At 50.7% G+C, this 12,371-nt stretch overlaps 1 protein-coding gene across 1 annotated transcript in view; it reads right to left on the bottom strand.

Annotated features, from left to right (window-relative positions):
* Nucleotides 1–595: 595 nt before the first annotated feature.
* Nucleotides 596–12,371, bottom strand: part of LOC135920399 (homeotic protein distal-less-like) — a 104,404-nt gene continuing 92,628 nt past the window's right edge. The window contains exon 3 of the mRNA XM_065454658.2: nucleotides 596–5,922. Within this exon, the coding sequence (XP_065310730.1) occupies nucleotides 5,380–5,922 (543 nt within the window). The 3' untranslated portion in view covers nucleotides 596–5,379. The remainder of the gene's footprint in view (nucleotides 5,923–12,371) is intronic.

Genomic DNA, 12,371 nt, shown 5'->3' with positions numbered 1-12,371 from the left:
TAGTAAGGCACATAGATAAGCAATTGCCCCAAGGAGCAGCCCTCTTGCTACGAGGAGACTTTGAACGACCGTCGAGTCAAACGAAAACTGGTGTTTCCATGGCCGTTCAGCTACGTTCTTCCGATCACGTAGTCGCACTTACGATGCGTGTTAGCGAACTAATCAGATTATAGTTTCATTTTTGGGAACAATTATTGCATCCACATAGCAATTTATGTATAATAAAATTTAATTTTTCATACGTTCTCTTGAACAGTCAACTTGGGTACGACGCCGCAGTCCCCACTACTCTAGGCCGTCATTGGTCTCAATTCAGGCCAACTGCCGTTCCGATGTCGATGGCTGTTGAAAATTTCGTTTAGCGCTGCGAATGAGCCTAACTACCACACGGGCCAACGACCGCTGAAAGGGCCCGTGTAACAGGGTTATGCACACATTAACCCAGTCGCGTTGAAACCTATCGAACACAGCAACCAAGATGTCGACCATCTTCACCTTGTCCACCGATGACCTTCGGAGCCGGTGTCTCGTGGGTCCCAGGACATACTTTAGCCTGGCTGTACAGAAGCAAGGAAATGACAACTGACTCCAGTGGTGAAGGTTTATGTACAACTGAGCGACATTTATTTCTTTTTCTCTGATATCACTCTCTTCAACAAAGTTCATGATTTTTTTTCTCTCTCTCTTTCTTCCCAAAATAATATACAAATGCTGGCAGCCACAACCGCGACAGAGGCCGCCTAGCCGGGTGCGACGCACCGCACGCGTCCGTTCACAAAACGCGCCCCGCCCGCGCACACTTATGCACGCTCCATCCACACGCACACACACACAGACACAAGCACCCGACGTGGATCAAGCGCCAGTGGCATCAAGACACAGCGAGAAGGATTGCCCAAGACACATGCGTCGTGCCTCCGGTTGGTCGGCAGCAGCCTGCGATCCTTGGTCTCAAACGGCGCGCGGTATTTATTGCCCTCGTTCGTGAACTGAATGCTGCGACTCCACAGCTGGTTCCAGGTAATTCTGCAGTTGCACATGATAAGTCTACGCTTTTGCCATGGCGACAGATATCTTACTTCCAGAGGAAGAGGGTTCTAAGGCAGCTGCTGTACAGTTAAATACGTGTTCCATATCTGGAAACGAACAATTTCGCTAAGGCAGCAGCTTGCTTCTTTATACAGAAAGAAAGTGTCGATGAGAGCAGCAGTGGTGGTCACTGTTCCCAGATTACGGACGTATTATTTGATCTGAGCATTTATCCCTGCTCTAAGCATTTCCGTTTCTGTCTTTTAAACGGACAGAGAGTCAACTGTTAAAGAAAGATCGGGCTGCGCGGGACCATCTATGATAAATATTGCTGTCCTTAACCTCGTATGGAGCCGCTGAACAGGACCATCTGGTTTATAACGCTTCGATCGAAATTTCGCAATGGCGCCACTGCACGAGGTATTTATAACGGGAAGCCTGTGTCTGAGACATTTTCAAATTGATCGCTCGCACTCAACCGATCTCCCCTAATCGGCCATCGGCATTTCCGTCGAACCAGCGGTTCGAACGCTGTACCTGTTCCGAATTTTTTTTTTCTGGCTCTGAATGTACGATCGGCACTTTTTTCCGTAGATTTCTATACAATAGACACTCGTTACAATGAAGTCGTATCGACACTGATATGCCTTCGTTATATCCGACATTCGTTATAAGCGTACATTTGTTACACGCTCATATCCGCGAGAAACTATATTTTCTGTGCTATATCAGGTAATTCGTTATATTTGCGTTTATACGGAGATAAAACTGAGAAAGATTGCGCGGCGACTTTTTCCGATGACGTCTCGACACTAAAATCGCAACCATACGCGAAATTTGCCTAATCTTGAATCGGTGACAACTGAAGCGTTGTTATATATAACAACATGAAAAATACTGGGCTTTTACAGATAATATCCTGGAACAAACTGTATACTGGAGTTTAGTGAGCATTACGCGGGTTTCAAGAACCGGTTTCAAGTTGGGGCCAGGGGAGCCGAGGCTGCATTCGAGTCCGGCACCAACCAGAGATTTCTCCACGGCACTGGCTACCGAAACGCCGGGTGCTGCATTCACGCATTATACGTATCTGGCTGCTTCGTGTAGAATGATCGCAGATGAATTTCCGCGCGGCACTCTATCATATATCTATGTACAATGCGTGGAGAACCACGACACAAGTGAGGTCAGAAGAAATAACACAAAGTGAACAGAAATGTCCTCGTCAAGTTTTCTTTTTCCTTCAAGTATTTCGGCAAAAATTAAATACACTCTTTTACACGTCGACAGCATCACCCGACCGGCAGCTGTACACCATTTTCCTTCAACAACCATTCCTCGACGCAAAGCGACGTATGGTCTTGTTCAGTTGAAACTTAAACGAGACTATTCAAACAGGAGCACAAAAAAGAAAAAAAGAAATATGCCGGGAGAGTTTTCTGATGAATGTAACTGTTGTTTTTCTCTATTGCAATCGGTTTACAACACGATTAGCTAAAAATAAAGCACTGTAGCTGGTAGCGAATGGCTCGTGAACATTATTTCTTTTCCGTGTTGTGCTGCGATTTGAATTTTTCTCACGTTCGGTTCTAAGTTGCTGCTGACTGCTATCGCTTTGGTCAAGCGAGCTCCCAACTTCACACAGGTGAACTTCCACAGAGACGTCGTCACAGCAGCCATGCTATTGGGCTGTGAACGAAAAGCAAAGAATAAATGAAGACAGAAAATAACCGCCCTTCCTAATTCCGACCGGCACCGCACAAAACTAGCACTTCATGAACTAGTGCCCGTGACGTCACGTGGAATTCATCTGCAGCGTTGGAGAGCCAAAAGTCAAGAGCCAGCGAGATAGATGGCCTTTAACTTGAGCCAGAAGTAGAACTATGCATTCTGGGATTGACTTTTGCCACTTATTGCATGCCGCTGTGCCGTGAGCGCTCGAAATAAATCTCACGCCGAGGCCACATCCCAACAACGCGGCGACAATTATGAACCCATGGAGGCGTCAAAGATCTGTGCAACAGGGGTGACGTCATACGGGAATAACGATGGCGAGATTCACTCTGGATCTACCGATTTCAGGAAGCAAGCGTACCCATGTCCTTTCTTGCTAAAGGGCGTTTCGCAAGAACTCTTACGAAAATGAATTTAGACAGCCTGTAGAACGCTTCTGGCGGAATGCTTCGAACAAGTTTGGCTCACTTACAGAGCATTGCTCACTCATTACTCACTTGCAGAGCAGTTTTGTCGCTGACAAATAAAATAGTTATCGATGAAACATGGCTGCAATTAAGCATGTTGTTGCGGGTTCGATTCCCAGTGACGGTGACCGCATTATAGGACGGGGGCAGAATCGCAAGAACACTCGCGTACCTAGATTCAGGTGCGCATCAAATAACTCAAGATAGTCAAAATCAATCAACGGCGTACCTCAAAGCCCTAAAATTGCCTTGGGACGTCAAACTTCACAATTTTTAATGAAATACGGCAACCGAATAATGATGATTGAGCCGAGCGAATATGATGGTGGTGATGGTGAGTTGTATGTAAAGTCATGGACAAAGCGGGTTTACCGGCTTAACAAGCTCGCTTCGATGCACGTAGGATATGCAGCGGGCCAGATTCTAACCGTATTGTGTGCAAAGGAGGCCCCTGATTAAGATGCAAAAGGAGCAGTGGAGCTCGGCGGGAAGCGATGTGCCGATTCAGTCGACACACTCTATACCTGAAAGCGTTCTAGATCGTCGGATGCACACTGCAACCTAAGTCACTTTCTGTACGTCGCTCGCAGAGGGCAATCAACAAATGTAGGCTTGCTTGGCTTAAGTTGATGTTACTAAAACGTTAAGCGTCAACTACATGAAGCGTCTTTTCAAGCGTCCGTCCATCACAGCCACAAACCATCCGTCTGCATCTGCAGCAAGCTGATAGACATGCTTGCAGTCACACGATGGTAATTGAAAAGAACGCTGCGAGATCGGCTGCAGAAGAGCCGGCTTTAAAATGGCGCAAGTACGACGGCAGAGGTAACGAGACACTGACGCCAGAAGAAGCGCTTCATGTGGTTAGGAGCGTCTATAAGAACATTGAGGCGACTCCCCTGTTGCACAGTTCTTTCTGTTCAATGCATTATCCAGCCTTGCGCGCACATGTGAACAAACTTCGTTTGGGGAAATCAGAGGAAAACGGGCGTTTGTGCACCTAAAAAAAACAGGAAAACAGTCCACACGGCACACAAGGGCCATTCAACGGCCTTGGGACTGTTTATGAGGCGTAACCGCAGTCCAAGTCCACTGCACCATTTTCAAAAGCAAACACGAGCTTTCGCACACCACACCACAATCAAACATGAACGCGAATGCAATCACACGCCGTGCGCAGTCGCAGTCACGTGACGCGCAGCCCACGCCCGCCTAGGCATTGCGGAAAGCACGCTACCGTTGTGAGATGGTACATGTACCACCCTGGCCGTCACAATGCCATACTTCTCAAGGATTAAGCAGTGGTTTTTACAGGGCAACTTTAGCCGAATAAATTTGCTGACCAATGAGCTCAGCTAGACTCTGGGCTAGCGTTTATGTTACGCATGAAGGCATCTGGACCCTACGGAGCATATATTATCAATAATCAAGCAGAGGAATCGTGGGGTCCGTGTCAGAGAATCGATGCTGTTGAGAAAATTACGAGCACCGACTGGTCGGTACGCGCGTGTTTAGACAGTGGGTGCAAGCCAGTTTTCCAAGTGCAGGCTTCTGTTTCGCCCCTCGCCTGAAACAAGAAATCTGCTCTGCATTGCTTGATGTAGTGAGCGCTCTAAATTCTAAAAGTGTAATGAGCACGCCTAAATTCTGAGCTTTTCATCTGTTTTGCTTCAACGAGCACCTTTATTTAGACATCACGCTGACACTTTAAGCGTCTAACAACTGCTTGCGCGTTTGCACTCCTCATTTTATTCCATTACATTTATCTCTAAGGAAGTGAGTGCTGTATGACGCGCACGTATGGGTCACCTGAAGTCCGGCTTGTCGAATACCGGCTGCCGATGGCTGCCGTTCGCACACACTGCTACCCGCCATGACACACGGGCAACTGCGGGCGACTTGCGCCAGCACCGTGCAGGCGGTACAAGACCAGCGATAGCGCGCAGTTTTTTTTTTTCCACACGATGTCCTCATCCACCGCAGACGAGGGTGCCCACGCACCAGTTGGGGCAACGTTCCCACGCAACATACCGCGCATGCGCACGAACACACACACACAGCCACGCTCACGCACGCACAGCGAAAGCAGGAGAAGAAAAAAAAACAGTCCAGGAAAAAAAAAACACGTCCATGGCGGCGAAGAGCGGCGCTAAGTGAGGATTTGTTGGTTCATGGAAGGGTCCGTCTGGTGGTACCACGTGTACTGCGGCATGTAGCTGGACATGGCGACGGCCTTGGCCGCCGCCGGCGACATCTCCCACGAGCCGAGCGGCGGCGACATGGCGGGGGGCGTCAGACTGGCGCCGTGCGGCAGGTGATGCGGGTGATGCGGGTGATGCGACGGGTGGTGCTGCGACAGCGACGGCGGCTGCTGGTGCTGCTGGGGGTGGTGGTGGTGGTGACTCGTGGGCGGGCTCTGCGGCCCGGGCGACGGCTCGCTGGGCGACTGCGGGGTGCCGGCCGAGTTGGGCGGCCCCAGCGACGGGGGCCCCGGGGTGCCGGGCGCCGGGTTCGGCGTGTGCGGGCCCTGGTTCTGAGGCTGGGGGGTTCCCACGCTGCCCGGGTTGGTGGGCGTGCCTCCGCCGCCGCCACCGCCGCCTCCGCCGCCGCCTCCTCCGCCGCTGCCGCCTTGCTGCTGAGCCTTGAGCATCTTCTTGTACTTGGAGCGCCTGTTTTGGAACCAGATCTTGACCTGCAGCAGCGAAAACGAGAGAGGAAGGTGCTTCTGAGTCCAGAGAGCAAAAATAGGATCGCCACGTTAGGAAAAAAAAATGCGATCGACAATAACACTTGAGTAACTCGTTCTGTTGTTCAAGCAATACAAAGGTTGTGCACAATCGTCCCGACTTGAAGCGATAAATACTCGTCGAACGAGGGATCTGTTCGACCGCCATCGATCTCATGTTCTGTTGTAGCTGCTTCCTTGCTTTGCAAATCACCACAAACCATACTAAGACGTCAACGCAGTATTGCATTGGCGTCTATGTAGCCGTTCACAGTACTGCTACAGTAATTTGTACAGTCATATTTGTAGAACGAAATGTGACTCCACAAAATGCAAATGTTAATTGTGAGAGTTGCTGGAGGTGAAGGCAAAATAATTTTAGAAATAGAAGCAGCAAGGCATAAATGTTCATTCGGGGGCCTGAAATGTCCGGTGCATGCACTCGACCAACAGGTACGCGTCTTCACCGCAAGGCAACACATCTGTACAAATTGAAGATGACACTTCGACAAGTGGACCGAATAAACTCAATCGACGTGCATGAGTGTAGGGAATGCCACAAATCGTAACGTACAGTCGCCATCGTCATAATAATCGTCATCGTCATAATCATCATCATAATCATACTCATCACTGCCACCTTAACTGCTGTCCACTGCAGGACGAAGGTGTCTGCCGGAGATCTGCGATCTGCATTTAGACCTGTCTCGAGTCAACTGACTTGCCCTTATGCCTAGAAATAATTTTATCACACAACATAATCTGATATACTCAACTCTGTTTCCTTTCTCTTGACAAATTCGGTTAGTCGAATAGACCACTGGCTATCTGCTTTATGCTGTGCCTACCATAATTTCAGTGATTCGCTGCACATGGCCACATTACGATTACTCACCCCGAGTGTTTTCTACCATAGGTTACGCTGTGGCAAGACTAGTTCAGAGGCTGTCCTCTTGAGTAGTAAGATTAGGATCGACCCCTGCTGAACGACGCGTGCTAAATAAAAGTTTGCTCTGCTTGCTCTTTCCTTGTCCTTCTCCGATTAGCAGAGATAGAAGAAAACGCCCCGAAGTAAAAACGCTCATACTGTCCGGCGAAGAGAAAAAGAAGGTGAACTCTACCAGTCAGTCGGCCATCAAACTTGTCCGTGACATGAGATAACAAACCAGCGATGAATCACTGGAGTACCGAGTCAAACAGGCTCGCAAAATAAGAGCATTGCACTCATTTGTGCCGAGAACGTGAACAGCCATAACGCGAGAACCGAGCAAGAAGCTGCGGCTGCACTTCGATCTCCAACATGCCGCCGCCCTCAAGTGTTCCGGCCGCGTCAGTGCGAACCGCCAAAGTGCTCGTGCTTTATGCGCGGTGCACCGCTAGCTCGCGAGCACCGTGCAGTAGGCTTCCCACACGAACGTACACACGCACACACGTCAATGGTACTGAGACAGAACGCGCGCGTCATTGTTTTGCGGCGCCTCGAAGAAAGCACCACGCAGGTTCGGCACACAACACTTCTTCGAGGTCCAGGGGAGTAAAAAAGGGGGTGCTACTGCCCCCAACCCCGCCTCAGCTGTGCCGAAGCCCCCGGAAACACTATTGTTAGAAAGGCCCGCGCTGGCGGCCGGGCAGGCTTGCCCGGCCGAAAAGACAGCCGCGCAATGTACACACACGCGTGGCCCGCTAGTCCTTTCCTGCGGGCGCCGTAGAAGACACAGGCGCCGACCGACGCCGCACAGCCGTGCAAGAAGCCGCTGCCAGACGAAGAAGAGTGCAGATCGCCGCCTGCCACGGTGAGGCAGCACAAAGAACCGCCTTCTGAGAGCGCAGGGAGGCGGGTGTCGCTTCTTCCTTTCTTTTTTTTTTTTCCTCCCTCTGTCGGCGGCATGGCGCACCGAAACGTCGGTCCCGGCCCGCGAGTTGAACTGTCTCTCGGGGGCGGGAACGCCGCGTGGCGCGTCTTCCACCTTCGGTCTCGGCGGAGGCATCGGAGGCGGCAGCCGCGGGAGAGCCTTTCGGGAAATGCCCGTCATCTTCGGCCGAAAACTTGCACGCTTTTCTTTTTTTTTTCACATGTTGGCCAGGTATAGAGCTCTGCCTGAAATCCTTCTGGACACCCTCTTATTCGCCCTTGCTTCTTCTAGACTCGTTGGTCTCCGAGCTCTTGCGAGTGCTCCTTCTTTTTCTGGCTTCGCTGCAATACACCCCATCACCCCACCTCGGTTCTAAGCCGCCGTTCACCCGAAAGCCGCCTTCGATGTCTCGGACCCTGCACTTGCCGAGGCGGGTCCATTCACCACCGCCCTATCTGGAGTGCGGTAAGAAAGGGGGGAACAGGAAGACGTACAGAAGAAGACGTTGAGGCAGGCCTTACGCGAAAACAACGCTGCAGTCTCTGCACGAATACAAGGCACCGTTATGGTCGCAACGGCGACGGGGAAGCGCAGAAGCACCAAGGAGCGAGCGTACGTCCAGAGATGATGAAAGGTTTGGCATGGAAGGGTGACGGCACAATCGAAGACAGCGCTTGCGACGTCGTCCTAGGTGGAACAATGAACGAAAGAAGACATCGCCCGTCCGCGAGCCATCACACACGTAGCGAATGTGGGCTCCCTGCGCTATTAAACAATTTACGGCCTTAAAAGCGAGAAAGGGTGAAAATCGGTGACCTCACATCCTCACGACCAAAAATGGTACAAGGGTGTGCGTTATAAACCAATTTGCACCCTTTGTTTTGTTTTAAGGGTGAGTGAGCGAAACTTTATTGAGCTCTAGTAACTGTGTTCTTCTGCGGCTGGGGCGGATTCTTCAGGGAAGCCTTCCTCCTTGTGTCTTCCTCGCAGGTCTTCATACACTGCTTCGTCCGTCCTCTATCGCAATGGCCGGCTGTGAGTGTCATTGTGAGTGTAAGGCGGCGGAACATAAATTTCATTCGAGGAACATAAATTGACTTTGCAGCATTGTTGCTGCCGCATAGGGGGTTGCCACGTGTAATTCTGTTTTTTACACAAGCGCTTTCTTACAGTTGCATAGAAAAAGAAAAAAAAGCGCCACTGAGCCACTGCATTGGGTAACGGTATTGTGATGTCGTAGTGACAATAACGGCAGAGTTTTTCCATTGGAAATTATTGCACGATATGGACGCCCCATCGCATCGCCTGGTTACACACAAGTGGAAGAAGTCTTGGATACCACAATGCGAGAAAAAAAAAAGATGAAAAGGAAGCGTGCGAGCCACGGAGATCCTGCATCGCAAAGGTGCACGGGCGTTTTCAATTATTTCGCCCGACGAGCGGCGACCACAAAAAACGAAAACTCTCCCCTCCCATCTTGTCTCAAGGGCCACACAACGACACGCCGCCTGTGTTGGGGTTGTTTCCGGAGCCGTTTGCCTTTCGCACGCAACACGGCGGCGCTACCACCTCGCTCTTCACCACAAAGCAGGGAAAACGACGGCGAACAATGGCGGCCCCGACCCGGCGCCCTTCTTCACCCTCAGCAGCGGCGCCTCGAGATCCGTTGCCAACCAGCGGTGTGAATGACGGGGCAGGTCTCGGAGGCTGCAGGGCTGCACGCACGTTATACACACAACGCGCTTCGTCAATCCATTCCGACCCGAATCGGGCACGGGTGCGAGTGCGGCGGGTGATCGGGCCCGACCCCCCAGAGGGCGCGTGATGGAGCACCTCGTGCCACCCGCGCGAGGCACCGACAACCCGTCAGCGAGACCGAAGGGCCTGGCGCATGCGCGCAGTATACGTATTGCAGTACGAGTTTTGAGTCAGTTGTGTATGCACGGGCTGACCACCTGCTGGATGGAGCCTGAGAAAGAATTCGTGCGAGTCTGTCTGCAAGCGTCCGAAGGCACGGACACTCTTGCCCGATTTGTCTTCCGTACGCCGCGCTTGGAAGCTGACGCTCTGCGTGAACATTCAATTGGCGATGGCATTAAGAAGGTTTTTTCTGTTCGCTGCTGTGTTGTATTACGTGAAGCTATTGGCGGCGAGGAGTTACGGAGTCGCCCTCTATCGGAAGCGCCTCGCTGGCGTAGTATGAGGGATCACGTGGCGCGCTCCTCATAGGTTTTGCTGTCAGCGCTCACTGAAAACACCACGCGCGAGCTCTCCCGGACATTTCTGCAAGTACTTTCGAAACAAGAGAAGTTTCTTACTGTCTAAATAATAATCTTAGGCAAACTGAAAGCACACAATCGTTTACAGCCGCTATCTCTTTACCGAATACGTACAGTGAACGCCACTGCGCGCGGTCGCCGCGATGGAGTCTCCCGAACCGCCTTGTTGCGTGAAAGGTAGATAAACGCTGAGAGCGAACCATGTGAAATATGTTCTTATAGTGTTCGTATAACTAAATGGAGCGTAACAGAACGAAGCCTCAATGCAGCGATCGCGCAGATTCGCAGCGACCGACTGCGCGTCTGCATGCTTGTCCGCGCACCGTTTCGCTTTCTCCGCGTGCGCGTTTTCGCACCGTGCCATGAGCTTCAGGCCGCAGAATATGAGCATTTGACAGTATACAAGCAACCGTTGTTCCGTGGGCGCTATCAGAGCTGTTCAAAAATAATTTCATTGTAGAGACTTCGACGCCTACGGGGACTGTGATGTGCCGTCGCGACGATTCAATCTTTTTTTTTTCTTCTAAATTCTTTGACCTTTCGATACTATTTCTCGAGTTGCGTCGCACTGTATGTTTATCGGCGTTCTCAGCGTGCAATTTCCCGCTGCTCCTTTTTTATAATCCAGTGCATTAATTCATAACATAAACATGACCATATGCCATGCTTTCTTTAAATGTGCTTCTTACCGCTGCCTTTCCACTCCACTGAACTTGCCAGTATCTATAGTATCGACAAGTTCATAGACCAAACCGTCATGACATTAGTCGGGCAGCGGACTCGGGCGTGCGTCTCAGTGCGTGTTTTCAGAACATCGCAGACCGGGCGCCGTAGCAGAAATCTTCCTCGCGTCTGTGCTTGCTGTATACCCGAGTTGTAGCCGATGACTGTTTGCCGGTTTTATGTTTCACGAGCCAAGCTTCACGCAGCTTCTTGTCCTGCGGGTACGTTTGAATAAGGCTGACACCGGCCTCCGTTACGTGCGTCCGGCCCTGCGGCACCGAGCAGTAGCCTACCATGTCGCGCGCCTTCAAAAGCAGCCACTACCTATTGTAGTGCTTTCAAGCGTTGTAAAGGAGACACTCGAAGCGGGTAAATTTCGCCACTAAATGAAAACCGCAGCGTACGAGGGAATTTAAACTCGTTTTCAGCTCGCTTCGGCGCGCCCGAAGCAGCCGACGCGGCCGCTATGTCCACGTGATCCCTCCTAGCACGTCACGCCGACGGTGGCGCCAGCTTTTCCAGTGGTGGAGCTCGAGGCCAATACGTCGGCGCGTAGTAGGGGCGTGCGAACAAGACGAGTTTGGCTCTGAACGGTCGTTATGAGAGTGGGAACCGTGCGGCTGACCGTCACTATAACATCGAACGCCATAAACACTGACGGCATACTGCATTAACACAGCATGAACATTGTCGTACTGGATAGAAGTGATCGACACGAAAGCGTTCGTTTTCGCGCCCTATCGGACAGTTCGAAGAATTACACGTGCACGAAAAAAAAAAAAAAGATTTGAGGCGTCCCCGATATTTCAAAAATCGCGGCTTTCGGTACATAGCTCTACGGCTGCTGTGATATTCAATCTTGTATGTGTAGTGTGCATGAATCGCACACTGAGAAAAGCTGAAAAAAGAAAGAAAGAAATATTTTTAATGTTACGAAGCACGTCTCTCCAGTTATACAAGCATGACATGTGCAAGATCGAATACGTGAGATCACTTGCCAACTACACGCGCGTAGAATGGGAAGATTCACCAGCTGGTGTATTTCTGCTTTACGAGAGCATTGCTTTCATAACGTGACATATTTGTACTTTTCAGCACTTCATATAACGACAAAACCATTTTCCCATGAACATATATGCTCTCCTACCAACCTTAAGGTCCGCAAGTTCAATGTTGCAGAAACGAGGAGCATTTCGTCGATTCAGATAAGCTATTCCAACAGGTACTCCCAAAGCGATGCTCGCGAGCTATTCTCTATGCTTCGGGCTCGACCTAAACAAAGTCGCAAAGAAAAACAAGAACAGTAAAAACAGCACCTACAAGCCGTGTACTCCACCAGACCCCCTCGTTCGCGCGCGCTGGACCAATGACGTAGCGGGGCCGACGTTATAAACCAAAGGCACACCGCGAACGCTCCTATATATGGGTGTGTGTGTGTAGTAGCGCCATAAAATAAACGTAAATTAAGGAGAATATGAAACACAGCTACACACAACTACACTGCAGCGAAGGCCGCCGCTCTCCATCATACCGTTCCTTTGGCCGGGACAAAAGCAAAACT

The sequence above is a fragment of the Dermacentor albipictus genome, chromosome 10, assembly GCF_038994185.2.
Source record: "Dermacentor albipictus isolate Rhodes 1998 colony chromosome 10, USDA_Dalb.pri_finalv2, whole genome shotgun sequence".
In the NCBI taxonomy this organism is placed as follows: Eukaryota; Metazoa; Arthropoda; class Arachnida; order Ixodida; family Ixodidae; genus Dermacentor; species Dermacentor albipictus.
The sequence above is the reverse complement of the archived record's forward strand: the minus strand, read 5'-3'. Positions and strand labels throughout refer to the sequence as shown.